This window comes from Protopterus annectens, chromosome 6.part0 (genome assembly GCF_019279795.1).
Source record: "Protopterus annectens isolate FY-2018-M chromosome 6.part0, PAN1.0, whole genome shotgun sequence".
NCBI lineage: Eukaryota > Metazoa > Chordata > Ceratodontiformes > Protopteridae > Protopterus > Protopterus annectens.
Genome location: NC_056737.1, coordinates 5,666,817 through 5,689,278, shown reverse-complemented (window position 1 = coordinate 5,689,278; position 22,462 = coordinate 5,666,817). Strand labels below are relative to the sequence as shown.

Here is a 22,462-nt window from a genome sequence, read left to right as displayed (position 1 = left end):
GATTGTGCAAACATTAAAATACTAAAGTAGCAGAGAAGCATTGGAAAAATGAGCCACAAAGCATCATAGAGAATGATGAATTTTATATCACATGGGATTACACATTACCAACAATTCAAAAAAACAGATGCGAGAAAACCAGATACAGAAGTCCATGAAAAGAAGACAAAAGTAGTATTGATCAATAAGATTGCTACACCTAGTGATGACAGTGTCTTATGTACAGAGACACACACAGTCATAACATACCAGGATTGCAGGCAAAAACAACGGCAATGTGGAAGGAGGATACATATATAGTTCCAATATGTCTAGGAATGAGTCTCACAAAAAAAAAAAAAAGTCTCATTCAGATATGCTACCAATACATATAACTCCATATGAATTGCAGAGTGTGTCAATTCCAGCAAGCCATTTGGATACACAGTTATATACTATACCGTGCAGTGCGGGAACTAACAGCTCTGAATGCAACAAAATAACAACTTAAACATGAGAATGTCAGTCTGCAACTGTGAAGTAGGGCACTGGGTTTCAAAGCATGGTCTTACATATGTGCAAATCTGCTTGGAATATTTTTTCTAGTAAAAGGATGCCTACATGGGCAGGACTATAAAAAGAATTACATTCATAACAGTCTATGACTTCTAGGCATTTAGGAGAAATATACAGTGTGCAGAGTATGGCCAGTGCACTGTACATTTCTAACACTCACATGCAACACCAAAAAAGATGGAGTGCCTGCCCAAAAACAGCAGAGTGACAGAACGACAGATTGTGCATTCCACATGTGGTGGTGATCAGCACAAGTGACAGGGGTGATGTTAATGGCAAGGTTGGAAATCCAATCTTAAAATCATGATTGGATCATGGCTAGATGAAAGTACATATGCAGACTGCAAGACAATCACAAGTAAACCTGGACATACACACAAAGTTGCTTGCGTGTAAATATACATTTACAGTTCACACAATGTCTGAACATGGCCTTTCACAATGCCACCTAGCCTGCAGAAGTGCACAATACAGCAAGCTGTGCTCATTACATTTTAACCGTTAATATGCTATAGTGGCCTTAATGCGCTATGCATATTAATGACATTATGACACTATCAATAGTGGCCACACTGCAACATCAATCTGTACTCATTCAAGGTAAAGAGCAGTATAGTAGGACCCCAGTAGTTGAGATGCTGGAGCTCAGAGACTAACAATGTGATTTATGAAGGTTTTTGTCTCGATAAACATGCATGCAAATCTGCATTCATTTACTTTATTAATAAAATAATTTGGATGACTGTTATTCTCCTTAAGGATCTGCATCCAAAATCCCACACTTTTCTTATTTCTTGAATTACTCCCATGCTTCATCACCATCTCTTCCCACTTTGAACTGTATATTTCTGCTTGCGTTATGTATAAGAGCCTTCTTAAAAAAAAAAAAAAAAAAAAAAAGAGAGAAAACAGTTTTATTAAATTATCACTTATGACATAGGTAATCATACATTTATATAAATTAAAACAAACCGCAGAGGCAATTTTAGTTGCAAACAAATCATCACAAATCATGTTGACAAAATTGTAGTTGCAAACGTTATTCATTGTCACTCAGACATTACATAACTCAATCAAATCCTGCCTTCTTTTAAACTTCGTTCCTCATCTGCATGTTTTGTTCCCACAATTCAGTGCCAACTTCACCCACCTCTCACCCCCTAAACGGCCCATTTCAATACCGAAAGATTGCCAAATTCTGGTAACGGCCACACAGGTAAAAAACGCACTCTCCAAAGCTAAGAATACAGCATCCATGGGACCAGATGACATCCCGGGCTGTGTATTACATGAACTACAAAATGAACTGGCACCTCACCTAAGTGTCATATTTAATCATAGCCTCACTTCAGGCTTCATGCCCAATGAGTGGTGCATAGTTACAGTTATCCCACTCCACAAGGGAGGATCCACCTTGGATCCCAGGAACTACCGCGCCATCAGTCTGACGAGCCTGATCTGCAAGGCCATGGAACGTATTATCATGGAACTTATAAACAAAGATACTGGCAACCTTGAAACACTGGACCCCACCCAGTTTGGGTTTGTGAAGGGCCGATCTTGTCTCCTGAACCTGATTGTCTTCTTTGAATCAGTCTCCAGAGCCATGGACAAGGGTAAGGTGGTCCACACAGCCTATCTGGACCTTACCTAGGCCTTTGACACCATCCCCCACTCTGGAATCATAGATAGACTTACTAAGCAGGGCATTAATCCCTACGTCACTCGATGAGTTGCCAACTGGCTTACTGACAGAACCCACACTGTAAAAGTAGCCAACTCCAAATCCGGCTCCAGACAAGTGACAAGTGGAGTACATCAAGGTTCAGTCCTGGGACCACTCTTGTTTGGCATCTACTTCTCTTAATACAGGCCAACACTAAGAGACTCTAGCTAACAAAGTTCGCAGATGACTGCAAACTGGGAGACATTTTTAAATCCCCAAATAATGTGGATACTCTAAAAAAGGGTCTTACAGAAACAGATTCCACAGTCATGGGCTCAAGCTCAATGCCAAGAAATGTACAGTTACCCCCTTTGGGGAAAAAACATGTACCAGTGAATTACCACATAGGTGGTAGTACACTAATCACCGAAAGTGTGATAAGAGACTTAGGGACACAGGTGGACAGTGGTCTCACCTTCGATAACCACATCGCCACAACAGTCAGGAAATCCTTCTGTGTGGCACACCTCATCACTAAGGGCTTTTCATCCAGAAAAAAGAATGTCATTGTTACACTGTACTCATCCCTCATTAGACCCATTATAGAATACAACTCCCCGTTTGATATGTACCTCTCAAGACATCTGCAACAACTGGAAAGGCCGCAGAAATACCTCACTAAAAGAATCACAGGCCTAAAACAGATGCCCTACACTGACCGCCTTTACAAACTCCAGCTATACTCTGTCGCATATAGTCTACTCAGAGGCGATCGCTGCTTAACATACAAGGCCATGTCAAACCCAGAGCTGTTAGACATGCTCCACTTAAAGAAATCTCAATCCCTCAGAGCCACATGCTCCAGGGATCTAAACCTTGTCATCACAATAAACAAAACATGCTGGAGGAATAGGTTCCTGACCCAGGGACTCCCCAGACTCTGGAATAGACTGCCCATACATGTCAAGCAGAGCGCCTCTTTGTCCCTCTTCAAAAGGAACCTTGATGATTGGACGGGAGAAAGGAAAAAGAAATAGCCAGGGAATTGTTATGGCTAGGCTTATATAGGCCCTAGGGCCAATAGCCTAGTACCAACCTATGAACAATTCCAATTTGTTCCTATGTAATTTGCTCCTACCCTTTTCTAAAGATCCCAATTCCAGTTGTTTTACCCTCTGTTACTATGTTCACTACTTCTAGTAAAGTTGGTTTAGACTGATTTCCATTTTCTAGTAACTGATTTTTTTGCGTCTATATCACGTGATCGAAATTTTACTACATTGAATCAATAAAGGTCGAACTTTATTGATCAAACTAGTAAAATATCAAATAACGTAAACAAAATAAATCAATAAAAAAAACGAACTAGCATATGCAGGGGGGCAAGCCCACCCTGCACCCCCCACACCCTCTACTTAAATATACCAACTCGGAGACCGCACTACATTGAGGTAAACGGAGATCTCCCCCTTATAGAGATTTCTGTTTACCTGCGTGATGTTCTGATCTTTTGGCATTGTCGTGCCGACAATATCGTATTCGATATTGTCGGCTTACAACAACGTGAACTAGACCCGATTTTCTGGCAGCCATTATAATTAAACTCAGCAAGGCCTTGCCATGTCTAGGCAATTCTGATTCTGTATCATAGCTCAAAAAAATTCATTTCTTAGTTATACCAATTTGCTCACCCAGTATTTCTGACAGAGCAGTCTTCAGGAATCTAAGTCTACCAACTAATTACACTCCCAGAAAATATGTTCCCAGTCACTTCTTCTCCATCACACCCCCAACATTTGCCGTCTACCTCAGGAAAAATTCTTTGGAGTCTACTTGGGGCATAAAAATACCCATATAAACACTTCCAAGCAAAAGATCCTAAACCTTATAGACTTTGTTGTGTATTTGGGAGATACATATATATCCCCCATCATTTGTGAATTGCTTATCCAATCTCTCTGCCCAATTTTTCTAACCTCCTCCGACTGATTTTTATAATTATCATGCAATATTTTGTATGCTCTGCTAATAGTTCTTTTTTTAACAGCTTCTGTTTTAGATTCTACTAAATTCTACCAGTGCTGGTCTTTTGCTTAGGATTCCCCTATTTCTTTCTCGTTGTCTGTACTCTTGATATCAATCCTTGACAGGGAAGACAATCTCTATCCTAATCTCTATCCTGAAGTCCAAATAAATTCTTGGACTCTTCCTGTTCTATTACCTTTCCCTCTCTCTATTTTTCCCCAGTACCTTGGTTCTTTTACCAGTTTTCTCCAATAAATTCCAGCCCCCTTCTGCCTATTATCTGTATCCATAATTGCAGTCATCTCTATCGGCAGAATCTACTTTCTCCATTCCCGTGTTGGCTTAGTTCTTAGAATACTTTCAGCTACTTTATAAATATAATATTCTGCATGATTAGGATCTGCTTCCATAATCCCAGTCTCTCCTCGTATCTTGAGCTTTCCCTGTTTCAACATCATCCCTTTCCACTTTGAATTATACGTTTCTGTTTGTGCTATGTACAAGAGCCTTAACTACTCTGAAATACCCCTTCAAAATTGGGTAAATACCCCTTCAAATCAGGTTATCCGAAACCGCCATGTTCAACTGGAAGAATCAGCTTATCCCAATTGACTCTTGCCAGCTTCCCCTCACAGATAAAATCCTTCAGCTCTTTATTGTTATCCACAACTTCTCCCCTGGTTGATAAAAATATGCATGACCTGTGTATAAAACTAGAGAAACTAAAAACATTTTAACTGCTACTATCTTGCTATCCATATCCATATAATAGAACTTCCAAATTCTCAGTTTTTGTGTCGTCTTTTTAGTCTCTCCCCACATAACCCTTAGTTGCCACACCAGAATCCTTTTTAATCCATACTCCTAAGTACTTCATTTTATCAAGTGCCCATAAATATGGATGTTGCTGAACCAATTCATGTGTAGGTACAGAATTTACAGCTATTGCCTTTGCTTTAGCTTCATTAATTTTGTATCCCAAAAAGATATGAAACTGCCTCAAATGTTCCACAACACTGGAATGTCCTTTTCTGGTTTTATCAGGAATAAAATAATATGATCTGCAAATAGAGCCAACTTTTTTTTTTTTTTTTTTTTTTTTAACTACCATACCAACTAGATCATTGAATTTTTGAGTCTCTTATTTACTTAGCCAGTGGTCATAAATACAGTGCAAATAAAGTACAGTTGTGTACCTACCATAAAGGTAGAAGTTCGAATGCATTCACTGCTGCAGTCATTACACTTGGGGTTATCCTGCTGGCAGGCGACCCGCAGTCGGCCCGAGTTCCAAAGTCTTGGTCTGGCGTCGGTTGTCGTCGCCTCTTCCCTGACGTCAGTGCGCCAGGGGTATAAAAGTTGCAACTGACACCATTTTCTTCAGTTTTTCCTTGCCCCAGATGTCAAGTGCCCCCAGATAGGAAGGCTGGAAAGATACAATTATGCCAAAAAACATGCATACATAATATATTACTATAAACATTTCCTTCATCTACAAGCAAATATGGCACATAGGTAGTATAGAGATTAGAAGTACAAAAAGGTCCCAGCAATGGTAAAAGGGGGATGGGTAACCTGGACTGCAACAGTGAATACACTCGAACATCTACATTTATGGTAGGTACACAACTGTACTATGTTCATCGTGTTTCACTGTTGCAATCATTACACTTGGGTAGAATCCCAAAGCTGAGGCTGGGTGGCTGGGTCTAAATTGGATTTGGAGAGGCTAACAAGCCCTGCGGGACTGCAGTGGCAAAGCCTGCTCTGGATTTAGAGTAGAGAGGTAAGTGGTAGTGCTTGGTGAAAGTGTGCACTGAGCTCCAGGTTGCAGCTTCTAATATTTCTTTGGTTGATACTCCTCTGAGGAAAGCTGCTGAAGTGGCTGCTGCTCTGGTAGAATGAGGCCTAATGCTCTTAGGCACTGATTTGCCATGTTGTGCATAACAGAAGCGGATGCAATGTCCTATCCATTTCGATATTGTCTGCTTTGTAATAGGCTTTCCTTGTGATCCTGCAGTATATGTTACAAACAGCTGCTTAGTTTGTCTGAAAGCTTTTGTTTTGTCCAAGTAGAATCGTAGCTGTCTGTGTATATCCAAAGCGTGCAGAATTCTCTCCCCTTTATTCTGAGGATTTGGGTAAAAAGTAAGCAAATGAATGGTTTGGTTTAAGGCCACACTGGAGACCACTTTTGGCATGAATGTTGGGTTTGTCCTAAGAGAAACCCTGTCCTGATGAAAAATGAGGAAAGGTTCCACAGCCATTAAAGCCTGCAACTCTGGGACTCTTCTTGCTGAAGTTATTGCTAGGAGCAGAGCAGTTTTCCATGACAAGAATTTTAGATCAGCTGTGCTGGCTGGTTCAATAGGAGGCAGTGTAAGTTTTTCTAAAACAAAATTGAGGTCCCAAGTAGGTACTGGTGCTCTCCTTGGGGGTCTTATATTTGTTGCCCCTCTGACGTACTGTCGTAGTAGAGGATGTGAAAAAATAGGAGGTTCCATACTGCAATGAGCTGAAATGGCAGAAGCATGGATTTTAATAGATGAGAAAGATAAGCCTTTGTCCAGCATCTTAGTTAGGTATTGTAAAATCTGAGATATATTAGGGACAAGTGGTTCAAGCCCTTGTGCCTGGTTCCAAGCACAGAATCTCTTCCATTTTTCTGCATAAGATTTCCTAGTGCTTGGCCTCCTGGCTTCTAGAATGACATCCATAACAGCTTTAGAGAGAGGTGCAGTCTGAGTGGCTTCATTATCTGCCATGCTACCAGGTTTAAGGTTCTGAGTTGACTGTGCAGAATCTGATTGTTTTGTTGTGTCAGATGATGAGGAATTTGAGGTAGAAGCCAAGCTGGGCCTTGAGACAAATTCTTTAGGACTGGGTACCAGTGCTGGCGTGGCCAGTCTGGTGCAATCAGGATAATTTTTGGCCTTTCTTGTCTGACTTTTAGTTGCACCTTGGTGAGAAGAGGCATTGGAGGGAAGGCATAGACTGTCAGGCCTTTCCAGCTGAATGATAGAGCATCCACTTTCCATGCTTGAAAGTGATGCGTTCTTGTGCAAAATTTCTGTTTTGGTAATTGTGAGGGGAGGCAAAAAGATCTATGTCTGGGCATCCCCATTTCCTTGTTATCATGCTGGACACTTGTGGATTTAGCTTCCATTCGTGAGGATCCATGAGATTTCTGCTTAGTTCGTCTGCCAGTGTATTTTTTGTTCCTGACAGGAATTGTGCTTGCAGATGTACTCGATAGGTCAGTGCTGTGTTCCACAAATTCATGGCTTGTCTGCATAGTGGGTAGGAATGTGTGCCCCCTTGCTTGTTTATGTACCATACCAGATAACTGTGGTATTATCCATCTTTATTAATAGTTGCCCTGGATGTATTAGGTCCTTGAAAGCTGTCAGGGCATTCTGTACAGCTAGCATCTCTTTTTGATTGATGTGAAGATGCATTTGTTCCTTGGTCCACGTGCCCTGAATACATTTTCCTGCCATATGTGCCCCCCCAGACATAATTCGATGCATCCGTTGTTACTGTCTGCCTGGCTGTGGGTAAAGTGAAAGGCTGTCCCTTGTTGTGGTGACAGGCTTGGGCTCACCATTGAAACTCCTGTTGAAGGCAAGGAATTAAAGTTACGATTGTCTCCAGGCTGCGACAATGCTGAGTCCAAACACTTTTTAGATACCATTGTAGTTTCCTCATATGCAGTTTTGCATATGGAATTAGTAGAATGCAGGATGCCATGAAGCCCAGGGCCTGCAGAATTTTTCTTGCAGGGAGCTGGGGTTTTGTTGCCATCATTTGAAAGTAATGAGTCAGTTGCCTTTGTTTGTCTGGCGTGAGATAAGCCATCTGGGCAGTTGTATTTAAGCTTGCACCCACAAATATTATCTCTTGAGAGGGCACTAGTTTTGATTTCTTTTCGTTTACTGTGTACCCTAGGCAAATTAGCAATCTTTTTTACGAATGTCAGATGCTTTAGAAGAATGTCCTTGCTCTCTGCTTGAATAAGGCAGTCGTCCAAGTAGGGATATATTTGAATTCCTTTTTGTCTGCAAAATGCAATTACTGGTGCCAGGCATTTTGCGAAGACCCTGGGCGCAGTAGATAAGCCAAAGGGCAGTGCAGAGAATTGGTAATGCATTGAGCCTGCTATGAACCTGAGGTACCTTCTGCAAGATTGTCCGATTGAGGTCCAAAGTAACTAGCCAAGCCTTCTTGCCCAGCATGGGCAGAAGTTGCTGTAGTGTTAACATTTTGAATTTTGGGACATCCAGGAAAGTATTTAGGATTGACAGGTCCAGTATTGGTCTCCAGGCTTTGTCCTTTCTGGGTACTAAGAAAAGTCTTGAGTAAAATCCTTATCCCTGTTCTTGCTGTGGAACTTTTTGAAATAGCTCCCATGTTCATAAGAGCAACAATCTGTTTTTGTGCCTCTGCCCATTGGTTTTGTGGCAGGTCTGGCATACCTTTTGGTTTTGGAAGTGTGTGGAAGTGGAACCTGTAACCCTGAGAAACAATATTTAGCACCCATTGGTCATGTGCCAATTTTTTGAGAAAAGTGCTAGCTCCCCCTCTAGGGGTGCTGTCAAAAGATAAGTGCTTGGCATTTGCAGAGGGAAGTCATTGGGACTGTTTCCTATAAGGTTGTGATTTTTCTTCCCCTTCTTTGGGGGTTGAAGCACCCCATTGTTTAGGTCTGTAGGCGCCTTGGGGCTGAGATCTGCCTCTTTGGCATCTGTATCTGCCTCTTTGTGGCCCGACACTGGAAAGGACCAATTTTTTGAAGGCCAGTTTCTGCTAAATCTAGGTGGCTGAACCTGTAAGAAATCTTTCACTGTCTGCATTGACTTTGCTTTATCCTCCATTGTTTTTAACACCTCTTCTGCCTCAACACCAAACAAAGTATCATGCTGTAATGGAACATCCAATAAGTTTACTTTAACATGGTCCGGTAAACTTTGTTCTTTCAATCAAGAATGCCTTCGAATAACAGAGCCTGTAACTGTGGCTCTACAAGAAGCCTCTAATGAATCAAAACCACACTGCAGAGTATGCTTTCCCACTTGTTCAACTGCATGCAATAAATAATGCATTTCCTTATAGTCAGGACCTTCTGTATTTGAAACCATTTTCTGTTTTAACAATGACATGAGGTACTGTTGGTATTTAAGCATGTGAAACTGACAGTTTAAAGCTCTTACAGCTAAAGTAGCAGAAGTGTAAACTTTTTCCCCCATCTGTCCAGAGCTCTGGAATCCCTATCCGAAGGGACAGGATTTTTAGCAGTGGAAGCCTTAACCCCTTTAGGACCCAGAGAAATTGTTTCTGGGTCTGCAGCGGGGTTTTTGTAAAGAAATTTATGAGAGTCAGGGACTCTGTAGTACCTGTCTGGCTTGACTGGTGCAGGGGGTAAAGAATCAGGAGAAAGACTGGATTCAGAAAAAATATCATCAACAATATCAAGCACAGGGGGGATAGTCAGGGGCCTGTGCTGAAGCAATAAAAGGAAGTCTCTGAGCCTGTTCTTGGATTCAGAATAATCCTGGCTCTCCCAATGGAAATGCTCCCTCATGGTGTGCAGGGTTTCCCCAAAGGAATAATCCTCAGGCGGAGAGGCTGAAGATATGGACTCTTCTGCATCAGAGTCCTCATAGGGAGGGAGAGAATATCCCTGGTCAGAAGAGGAATCAGAGGAAATGAAAACCTGGTCAGAGGAGTCATAATCTGTGTTTTGCCTAGGCCTTTTGTCAGGAGGGGGATGGGAACCCCTGTAATTAGGTCTTCGGCCATTTTAAGCATCTCTTTTTTTGGCATGGATGACTGTTCTGGAGAATGCTGTACTTGTTTCCTTGTCTTTAATGGTGTTTTTGACTTTCCCTTTGCTGCTGTAGTGGCCTTAATTGTAAGCTGTGAAGGTCTGAAAACACCCTCAGAAGCCGATGCCTGCTCAGCGGCTCCGGACCCATCTGAGGGTATAGTTTCCGTAGGCCCAATACCTTGAGTTTCCACAGGCCTCGGAGTCTCCATGTGGCTGTCGGTTACAGCCTGTGGCTCCGAGGTAGCCGGTGTCAGGGGCTGCGAAAGCGCCTCACTGAGAACCGGCGAACCGGTGACTGGCCTAGAAGAGGCTTCATCGTCAGTTTTGGACCTCGGATGCCTGTCCTTTTCTTTGTCTTTGCGCTTTTTATAAATTCCAATCGTCGGTTGTTCTGATGGCATTATGTAATTAAACCTTCGGCCAAAATAATGTAAAGCATAATCAAACAGACGTTTAATAGTGCGTTTATTGAATCTAGCACAAAACCAACAACTAGTAACGTCGTGGTCAGGGCCTAGGCAAGGAATACAGTAAGAGTGAAAGTCCTTATGAGGTATTTGCTTCCCACAAGAAATACAATTATTAACTTTTAGTGACATCAGTCTGGAGCAAGAAAAAGTTTCTTCAACGGGGTACTTAGCTTTATTGAAGACTTCGGTTCTGAAACTCAATTTTGAAAATATCAGGAGTCGGCCGACCGGCACTTGTGAACAGCTTTTGCTTCGGGCACCGCGCAGCAAGAAAGAGTGAAGAAAATGACGTTGGTTGCATATTTTATACCCCTGGCGCACTGACGTCAAGGAAGAGGCGACAACAACCGACACCGGACCAAGACTTTGGAACTCGGGCCGACTGCGGGTCGCCTGCCAGCAGGATAACCCCAAGTGTAATGACTGCAACAGTGAAACACGATGAACATGCCAGGGAAAACACCCCTGCCTGGGATCTCTGCTCAAACAGAAATTACCAGAGAGGAACCCACCCACTTTAACTTTCAACGCCGATCCCACATATATCCTCCGAATCAACCTTATAATTTCAGTCGGGGAATGTAAATGCTTCCATTGCACCACTAATAAAATCTCAGCTTACTCTGTCAAATGCTTTCTCTGCATCAAGACCCAACAACAGCAGCAGTATTTTCTTATATTCTGCTTCCCTCTGGAAAATCACTGTTCTATTAATATCGTCAAATGTTTACCTCCCCTCCACAAAACCACATTATTCCATAACTATCAATTTTTACATCACCTCTGCCATTCCTTTAGCCATTATAGACAAACACTTTACAATAACTGTTTAAACTTGAAATGTAAATATTTGGGCATGTATAAAACTACATCTGATGGATCTTTACTGTCTTTAGTATTATAGCCACTACATATTTTTTCCAAGATGTTGGTGCTTCCCCTCCTTTTGAAAATACTTGTTAAACAAAACCTTCCAGATCTTTATCATTTTCTTCCCTCCTGGCTTCCAAACTTCTACCAGAACACTATCTATTCCTGAAGATTTTCCTGCAGACTGGTTATATGTCACCATTTTTATCTTAACTCCTCCTGTCTTAACTGTTAATCATGGAACTTCATCTACCTCCAGCCTTGGTATATTTACATCTTCCATACACATTTCCATTTGTGCTTTTTCTTGATTTACTTACTTTTCTGCTTTAAACAAATTTTCACAAAATTTCTGAAATATCTCCAATACCTCTACAGGATCTGTGCTTATTTTTCTTGTTTCAGGCTCCCTAAGTTTGGTAACAAACCTTTCTACATTTTGTTGCCTAAGTTGTTGTGTCAAAAGGTTTTGTGCTCTTGAGTCATTACCAGAAAGAGTTGCTTAACAGCAATCTTTTGGAACTCCTGCATATTTATCCAGGTGCTCACTTATTTTCTACTTAGCACTCTGCAATTGCACCTCTTCTTCTTCTGTGAGATTCCCCTTATTCTGTAATACTTGAACTTTTGGAAGCTCCTCTAAATAGTTCTTGTTACATCTTAACAAGATCTCTTTTTCTTTTATTTGTACTCTTGTTTTTAAACTCCACTTTCATTTATCTCACTCACTAATTATAACTTCTGGAGTTTTGTCTTCCCCAACAACTCCCAAATAATTTCCACTACCCATTCCTTAAATTCCTCTCTTTTTAACAGGTAGGTTGGGACATTCTAGTGTCTCATCTTTACTTTATTACTATGCATTTCTATCTTAGTAATTATTAGTGCATGCTCTGAAACAATTATTGGACGTGTCAAACTTCTCAGTTAACTGCACATGTTCCTGTGGAACATAATTTCTAGTCTAGCCCAATTATTACGCCTTGGAGAATAACATGTAAACTCTCTCCATGTTCCCAATACTGAATTCACATCTTCCATATCAAATATTTTTTATAAATTTCTTCAGAAATCAACTCTCTTTTGATACATTTTCCCTTCTAAACCCTCAGATACATTCTCACTGCTGCAAATCACATTTTAGTCCACTCCTATAAATAATAATCCCTGCTGAAAGCGGACTATTCCAAAAATTTTTAAGCTCCACAATAGCAATTTTAGGTGGAATACAGATACATTCCAGCATAATCCTCATAATCCTCATCCCTTGCTAGTAGCCCCTTACTACCACAAATCTGCCATTATCTTGTTTCCTCTTCTATCACTATTGAAACTCCTCTAGCAATTAATATAAAATACTTCTCTTCTCCTTTGTGCCCGATACTCTGCTGAATATCCATCCTGAAATCCGTTATCAAATTCACATTTCAGTTCTTTCCAAAATGTGTCTCATGCAGCACTATTTGCACTCTGCATTTCTTAGTAAAACAGTTCTTTCCTTTTTTTGTCTATACCTAGGAGCCCATTCACATTCCAAGATGATATGGAAAGTGTTGCCATTTTGGTAAGTGTTTGGCAGGTTAATACTTTATACAGATTTTTCCTTAACATTAGAACTTATGTCACATTAAGAATTTTCTTTTTGTTTAAATAAAAAACTCAAAAGAAATTAAATACACATACACACAGAACACTCTCATAAACTGTTAAATTCAGTACAAACTTGTATGACTATGTACATTTCCAAATAAGGAAGTTTAACCCTCCTAATAGGAACATTTATCCCAAACAAATTGCTGCTAACACAGGCCTTAATTAACCTGAAACTGAGTTACCCATGCTAAGACACAGGTTATCGTCTGAGCTTCTACTTACATCAATTGTTGTCTTTTGTTTCTTTCTTTTTTTTTATCTTATTCCCCCAGATGTGAAAACGGTTTGCATGCTTTTAGAAAATATTAACTTTTAGCCTTGAAGAAACTAGTGTTCTCGGCTTTTATTGTCATATTATTAGCTTGTCTCTATGGAGATGCAAGAGAAAAAAATGTAGCCTATGCTGCAACCTGAAAGACAAACTGAAACATTTATAGCCAAAGGAAAACTTTTCATTATACAGTAGACTCCCTCTTAACTGGTCTTTCTGGGAACAAACCTTAGGCTGGATAAATGAATGGCCGGATAATCAGAAAAAGCATAAAAAATAGCATTTATAAGTTATAAATCAGTTAGAATAACAGGATTTGTGTTAGTATGCATTTTTCTAATGAATATGAAGCATAAAACTCAAATGTCTGTCATTATTTAGCCCAGAGGAGGTGGAAGTGTTGTTCTTCTCTGTTGTCTTTTGCCAAGGCTATGGCAGAAATTTGATGGCTGGTTAAAGAGAGGCCAGATAAAAGGGAGTCTACTATACATAACGTTCCCATATTTACCAGTTTCCAAATTTAAGTCTGTAATTAGATTACGCCAAGGGTCTTAATCCAGAAATTCATCTATGCAAAAGTAACAGAAAACATACCAGCTCTAAATATATCATATATCATGACCCATGTACCCCACCTCAACAACCCAAGATTATAGCCTGTTAAACTTAAACATGCTTTTATCTAGCTTTTCTTCTCTTTTTGCATTGTAATGTCTATATTTTTAATGCCAAAAAAAAAAAAAAGAAAGGAGAAAAAGGCATTTGCTTACTTACTTAATTTTATCACATACAAAAACTACAAATATTTTATTTTATAATGTAAAAATTCTCACAGAAATACTATTAACAGAAATTGTTTTACTTACAGTTGCCTTTTCTTCCCCTCACCTCAGTGTCCTTCCAAACATTAATGACATGAACTGAGGTAAAGGATTTTCAGTTCCCCGCAAAGTTAAAAGTCAACAAAAGTCTACTCTTTCCAGTTTTTCTTATACAGCCATATTTCATAAATGTGACTGATGCTTTACAGTCTCACATTTACTCACTAATTTCCATGTTGCTGGTCTTCTTCCAGTTCATCTCAATCTCCCAACTCCAGATTCTTGTGGTCAACTCCTGGGCTTTTCTCAGTCTTTCAAAGCATTTTCCTTTGGAACAGTAGAAAATGTTTCACTGGCAAAGTCTCTCTATGTGCTTTATTATCAGAAGAATGAAGCAGAATCCCCTTCTGCTTGATGGCTCATTTTTGTTGCACAAACTTTTGTATTTCCTGCTTCTACTGTGCTGCATCACAAATTCACTGTTATCCTCCAAGAAAAAGAAGCATTATGAAGACAGCAGGCTATGGCAGCTTGAAACTCACACCTGCCTTTCAACATTCTGATTACTGGAATAAATTTGCTTCTTTTTGCCTGGTGTGCAACAAATGAGCATTTTCCACAAATACTCTGTCTCCAACTTTTAATACTTTGCCCTTTTGCCACAGTTTTGTCAGGATCAATTCCTTTTGCTGGTAGGTTTGGATCTATACTACTACAGGTCTTGGCTTTCTTCTCCTGGTCAGATTTAGAACACACAAATGGTTTGCCCTTTCAATTAACAGTTCCAGTTGTGGAATACTAGTCCAATTGCTTATTTCTGCCTTCAAAAAATTAATAAAGTCTGCTCCTAGTTTCTCTGATACTGCAGAAAATCTCAGATCCCCCCCTACATCCTTTATACTGTAATTCTAACATTTTTTAATCATCTCTTCTTGAGCAGTCTCACTCTCAACCAGCCTTTGCTTCACTTCAACCTCTGATTTTTACAGTTTTATCAGCTCATATGAATATCTAAAACTCCAACACCTGAAACCAAGTCACAAGACTAACTAAAACAAAAACCTGGTAGAGTGACAAAAGGTTAGGCACAAAAGAAAGAGAACGAAAAATTAGCGCTTTCATTCCTTTATTATCTTTTGGAACTTCTTCAGAATATACAAATCTTTCTCAAACCGACATTTAAATAGCAAAACTTTTTCTGCCAAAATGTTCTATTTAGATTTTGGTTTGAGAAAGATTTGCACATTCTGAAGAAGGTCCAAAAAAAACAAAAGTGCTAATTTTTCCATTCTTTCTTTTGTGCCCAACCTCAAGTCACTCGACCATTTTTTTTTCATCTGAATATCTGTTTAAGGCTTCTTCCATTTCCCAAATTTTTATTTGAGCTGATATACACCTTCAGTGTTTTATTTATTTTAATCATCTCTGACCACATTTGACATACTTTTTCCACTAGATTACTGGAAGACATGTCTTGCACCAAAGCTGGAGCTTGAAATACTTTTTGCTGAACAGCTACAGGACTCTTCCCAAACAGTGTTTTCTCTTCACATTTTCTTGTTGATTTTCTTTCAGGCTAAGTTCCTTCATTTCAAACATCCAGGCAGTTATACTTACTACCTAGTAACTGAATTCAGTAAAAGTGACAAGAGTTCCTGGCTCTTGTGTTTCAGTTTCTTTTTTCACACTGGGACAGATGAAGTTAAGATGTTGATAAGTGTGCAACTATCTTGGAAAGTCCAAAGCTTCTGATAATACTGACAACATCCTGCTCCTTTACTCCCTCCCAGAAATCAAGTTTTAGCCCCAACATTTCTTAAATAGGGATGAGCTTATTCTTCCTCTGAATTACCTATCACCTCCAGCACCCTTTACCAGAGGAGTGTCCTGGGGAACAATACTCACCCCACTGTTATTTTGTTTTCTATCTTTATTAACAAACTACCCTCTGACCTCCCAAACCTTCCTATCACTCTTTATGTGGTTGACTAGGTTATTCTTTGATCCAGTTCCTCACATTCAACTACTGAAACCCAGTTTCAGTCTGACCTCCACTCCCTTAATTCTTGACAAAACAACCATAAGTAACTCCTATATCCCTCCAAAACAACAAGTATGATATCTGGAACCTCACAAAGTCTGGAAAAAAAAAACTCTTACAAAATCTTAACATAAAGATCTCAGTGGTCCCCCAATAGAAACAACCATGTTTTTAAATACTTAGGTTTATGACTGACTAGTCACAACTTCCAAAGCCACACTAAAACCAAAAGGAAGATGATCAATTCTCCCTTATTCTCATCATGGAAAATTCTCCCTTATTCTCATCATGGAAAATATCTACCTTCTTCTCCAGACCAACTAGAGCTGAAAAAGGCAAAGAAGGCCTTTTTCCACAACTTGAATGCGGCCCCATCACGGTCATAGACTAAAAAATTCATCCACTCTACAGTCCACTGAAAACAAAAATCTGCCAATTCTTTTCCAATTCCAGCACTTAGGAATACCTTTACACTACTCTCTCCAAAGCCAAATGGCTACAAGTCTCCTTTTATTATTGTTAGGTACACTTTTGTCACGTTTTAGCCCTGAATGTGTAACTTTAGCTGTTTGTAGGGTGCTGTATTGTTATAAGGGTGGCCTGTTTTATTATTATTTGCCTGTTTCATGCAATTGTTTTAACATCTTTTAAACAGCAATTTATTTTTATAATTTGTTTAAGCACTATTTCCCTTTAATTAGCCATGAGGAAAGGATGGATGTCATACGTTTGAGACATTTAAATGTGGTTTTATCTTTGTCACTTCTGTCTGATGAAGTTCCAGTATAAGGATTATTTTGGGACGAAAGCACTTACAAGCACTGTTTGAATAAACGTTCTCTAGCTGGAGTGAGCATGCCATTTGTCTCCTACAGAGTTGCACTACTCATACGGTCATATCTTTCCAAACTACTTCAACCAGGTGCCCTTCTCACATCTTTCACTCAAACTCCACAATAAAACCACCTCCTACAACTTTGCAACTTCCCCCAATTAACTTTCTCATTCCAGATAACACAAACTGAACTGTACCAAACAAACATTCTTTCTCCATTTTTTGTACCCAAATTCCAGTAATACTGACCCTTCACCTAAAAGAAGTCTCTTCTTTCCCTTTCATAGCACATCTCAAAAGATGCCGCCATTAAAAATCTGACAGCAAATGCTTTTCCAATGGAAACATCACTTAACTCCCTCCTCACCTGCAACATTCCTACTTTGACCCCCTGTTCTACCTGCTGCTTCCTACTCATACTCACTAAAATTAATTCCCATTCTCTTTTCTGGTATGTTAATACTTGCGTCTTGGTCAATTATTTATGGGACTCTATCTTCTGTGACTACTTCATGTTTGTCAATTTGTTCCACTTTAATTTTGTGAATGTCTCCACCTGGGCTGTGCTTGCAAATGGTCTACTGTGATCAGTGTACTACTCTCGTAAACAAACTAAATAAATCAATAAAATAAAGCAAGAGTGCGACTGTCTTCCATACCCTTTGGGAGGGAGTAGCCCAGCAGTGTGCAGCACTGACAAGGTGGAGACCAGATGCAAAAACGAGCAGCAATAGGCTAGGACATGTGCATTATTCTAGCAAGTGGTGCACAACACTTAGTGGGATTTAGGATATGCAGTGAAGTACACACACTTACAATAGGCCAGCCTGAATGATGGCCTCTCCATTAGTCTGTTCTCACCCCAGTACACAGAACTTCAGGAATACCCAAGAAGGACAGATACATTTGCAAAAGTCAGGGCTGATGGTCAGCCAGGATCAGGAATTTAAAAAATGATTGCATAAAACTAACTGATGTTACAAGCAATGCACTTATTTCATCCTAACATGGCATCAGCAACTACAGTGGCATGAAACAAACAGTCTTTTTGCCTTTTACAATTTACTCACTTTGTCTCCTCAATACTTAGAGAGGTATCACCAGCTGCAGATCGGGATCCGGAAGCTGTATGAAGAAAATAAAACAATATGAAATTAATTAATTATGAAATGAAAATTTGTGATAAGAAATCATTCACATTTTTTCAAGAGAAAAACATAATTCATTTTTTTCCTTCTGTATGACATCTCAAAATTCTGGAGTCAGTGAAGCTACAAAATAATGGCTGCATTTATTGCACTCAATGTACAACTGTGTTGCTATACTCCTCCAGTTCATGGGATTTTTACTTACTGAAACAGAAATGCTAAGAGAAATATACTTATCTTGTACAAATCTATTATGTGATTTAAACAGTGCTAAGTACCACAAATAGAGCATGCAACATTCTGTAATAGAATTAAATGCCTTCCACTATGCAAGTGCAATAGAACAAAAGTAGACAGTGGAATCACATACTGTAGTCTTGACCCTCATCTTAAACTTTGACAAAAAGTACCAAACAGTTAATGCACACAAACATGTATCACACACACACACACACACACACACACACACACACACACACACACACACACACACACCATATTTTACATTCATAGCTGTGGCGACCCCTAACCGGGAAAAGCCGAAAGACACAACAACAACAATTGTTTTAACTTGATAATATTTACACAAAAAAGGGTACTTTTCCATCAAATCCCTACCACTTCTTGCTGGTCTGCTTTTGCCATATTTCGTCGGCTCAAGGCATCTTTATATATCATACAAGTTTGGAAATCAGTTGCTCAGTCATGTTATCACAAAACAAGTGATGTATTCTGTAGAAACTCTTACCTTTGTATTCCGGTAAACTTTGCTTTTCCATTAAACCCCTACCACTTCTCGCTGGTCTACTTTTGCCATATTTTGTCACCGCAAGGCATCTTTATAGCGTGAAATTGTGGAAATCACTTGCTTAGTCATGTTATCACAAAGCAAGTGATGTTTTCTGTAGAAACTCTTACATTTCTATTCCTGTAAACTTCGCTTCTTGGGTTTAGTTCTCACTGGAAATTATTATCCATTCTGCAATTATTCCTTTGTGTTTTGCTTTCTTTTCCCATTTACCTGATCTGGGTTATCTCTCTTTATGAATAGCATGTGGCACATTTACTCGCTGTCATTATATACAAATGTCTTAGCACATTTAGTGCTTTTACGGGTCAGACAGTATCTACCCATTTTCAGAGTGGCAGCTTTCATTTCAGAGCACACCATCAGGTGCAAAGAGGAGTATATCTGGCTGAATGTGTTTTTATGTACTTCTCACAGGTCTGTTTGAAGGACCATCATGGTTCTCCCTGTGCTGTCAATAAAAATGGCAGACTAACCAATGAAGTTGCTTACATATTTCTTCATTACTTACGAAGTTGTAATAACAGATAACAATAAAGTGAAAATGTAAACATGGTAGTAATCTTTCCACTGTTGCAATTTCCAATAATTTCACTTTAGTGTTATCTGTTATTACAACTTCGTAAGTAATGCATCTAAAGCAGTTAATTCTCCGTTACAGTTTTGCGCCGTGGAAATATGGAACTAGCAGACCTCCAAGAAGTGATGGGGGTTTAATATTACTACCTTTTTTTTCTGTACTTCTGTTTATTTCATCTTTGCCACTGCTCCAGGAAATAAGCAAAACCAAACTGCCGCCGCCTTGCGCCGACGAAATATGGCAAAAGCAGACCAGCGAGAAGTGGCAGGGGTTTAACGGAAAAGTACCGATAAAAAATGTGTCCTGCCCATCTGTACTTCAAGAAACATATTTTGGCGAGTGTTAATAAGATGGCCATTTTAAAGAACATGAACTACTGAAAATTAACAGGCATGTTACCTTTGCATAATCAGGCAAATGCAAATAATGCTTTCCTGGTGTTTCTTCTCATTTCTCTTATGGCATGACACCAAAATGCTTTCTTACCATCTACCTTGGGCTTATTTGTTCTCCAAGAAGCAAAGAAATAAATTAGGAAAAACACAATCTACAGCTTTATGCATGAGGAAGATGAACTTGTCCTAAGATCCCATAAAGGGAATCACCAGAGTCAAACGTTCTCACGTCTGAATGCTCATCATTGCAACCACAAAACATCCCATTATTAACTTAAACATCCTCCTCCATGTCTGAACAAACTCGTAATTTTACCACTTTTTTGGACTTTTTGGCCCCTGCTGTTTATCATCAGCCCCCTCCCAGCCAATCAACCCACATGCTCTCCAACAAGAACTAAATTGGAAGAACAATCATTCAGATAGCCACTGGGGTGGTTTGAGGTTTCTTCCTTAGGCCAACCTCCCAGTGTGTATTCCCAGCTATGCAGCTGAAGAGGGGCGTGCAATGCTTTGACCTTGCTGATCATCCCTCAATTCTGGAAAGAACACTGCCAACAACCAGCGGAGTTAATTTTCTCTCCTGAAGCAAGGAAAATGATTTCCCAACATCCAGCAGGAAAACTGCACAATTTGCTACCCAAGCAGTCACAACACCCCCTCGGCCGAGGCAAAGGTGAGCAGGCCGTGCCACTTCACACCTCCCCTCTCTCTTCCAGACTCCACCATTATCAGGGCAACTAATCAAATCCCCATCACCTGGTTCACAGTATGTGGGCTGTCTCTCTCTCTCTGCACCGTGAAGCCAAGTTTTAACAAAGTATAGTTGTGTAAGCTGAATTTACCATAAAAACAGTAGATGTTCGAATGATCACAATTACAGTAGCCTTAGCTATAATGGGTTGTACCCTGCTAAGGATATAACAGCCGAATAGCTTCCAAAACATCAGGGCACCTTCAGCGTGCCCAAACTGCCAAGCAGATTGAGCTGAGTGGACTAAAAAAAGACAAGTTTGGGCACAAAACCCTTCGGAGCTTTCCTACCAGCAGACAGGGGGAGACTGAGCCCTGAAAGGACAACTCTAGGAACAAAATATAAAAATGTACACTCAATGGCATAAAAAGCACACACACACAAAAAAGGGGGTGGTGGAGGGAGGGAGTGACTATTGCAACAGTGATCATTCAAACATCTACTGTTATGGTAAGTTCAACTTGCACAACTATACTATGCTCTTCATATTGATCACTGCTGCAGTAGCCTTAGCTATATGGGTAAACTATGTTTAGGAGGAGGAAGGAGAAGGGTCCAGGAGCCACTGGAGAATAGGTCTATATCAAGTTTTGCTATGACCAGAGTAAGAATCAAGCTTAAAATACTTTGTAAAAGTACGCACAGAGAACCAAGTACCTGTATCTGTCAAGACAGTACCAAAGTTGTCTGTGGACATCCAAGATATGGAGTATTAAGTTTAGGAAGGAAAATGTGGACAAGGACAGTTTGGTTTAAAGTAAAGTAAACTCCGATACCACTTTAGGCATAAAAGGATTAGGTCTCAAAAAAACCCTGTTCCTAGGTAGGGTTGACTAACCATAACAGCTTGCAACTCAGATACCCCTTCTTCCAGAGGTCAGAGAAACAGTAAAAGTATTTTCCATGTTAAGAACTTCAAGTCAGCCAAATTAGCTGGTTCAAACGGAGCAAGTGTTAACTTCTCTAACACAAAATTAGGATACCAAGGAGGGGCCGCCGGTTTACTTGAACGCCTCTTATACAAAAACCCTTTCAAGAATATTTTACCATGAGACTGCCTTGAAAGTGGAGGATTAATGGGCTGACATGCTGAAATGATTGAAAAATGAACCCTGACAGAGGAATAAGAAAGGTCATAGGATAGTCAGTTACTCAAACACTGTAAAACCAGAGAACAACTAGCCCTGAATGGGTGCTGGTTATGTTCACCACACCTCTCAACGGTCCAGATTTTTACTTCGTATTTTTGGTCTGTTCCTTATAAAAGTTTTGGTTTTCTGTCAAATCACTAAGGATTGAAGTCAATATGTAACAACAAACATTTAAGTTTTAACCTTCATACAAGCCAGTGCATTTCTTTGTGCCGGTCCCAAGCCCGGATAAATGGGGAGGGTTGCATCAGGAAGGGCATCCGGCGTAAAACTTCGCCAAATCTTTTCATGCAGTCACCAGTTAATATTTCCATGCCGGCTCGGTCGAGGCCCGGGTTAAAAACAACCGCCACCAGTACTGTTAGCCAACAGGGTGCTGGCGGAAATTGGGCTACTGCTGGCTGAAGGAGGAGAAGAGGTGGAAGGCATGGCCGAAGGCAGGAAGAGAGGAGAAAGGCTAGGACTGTGGTAGTGAGGGTCGGAACTTTGAATGTTGGCAGTATGACTGGTATAGGGAGATAGCTAGCTGATATGATGGACAGAAGGAAGGTTAGTATATTGTGTGTAAAACAGACCAGATAGAAGGGGAGTA

The 22,462-nt window shown here is 40.0% G+C and overlaps 1 protein-coding gene across 1 annotated transcript in view; it reads right to left on the bottom strand.

Moving 5' to 3' along the window:
* The window catches only part of SART1 (spliceosome associated factor 1, recruiter of U4/U6.U5 tri-snRNP), a 1,154,259-nt gene that overhangs the window by 1,059,670 nt on the left and 72,127 nt on the right, over window positions 1–22,462 (bottom strand). Inside the window, exon 2 of the mRNA XM_044073787.1 lies at window positions 18,105–18,159. Coding sequence (XP_043929722.1) covers window positions 18,105–18,159 — 55 coding nt within the window. The remainder of the gene's footprint in view (window positions 1–18,104; window positions 18,160–22,462) is intronic.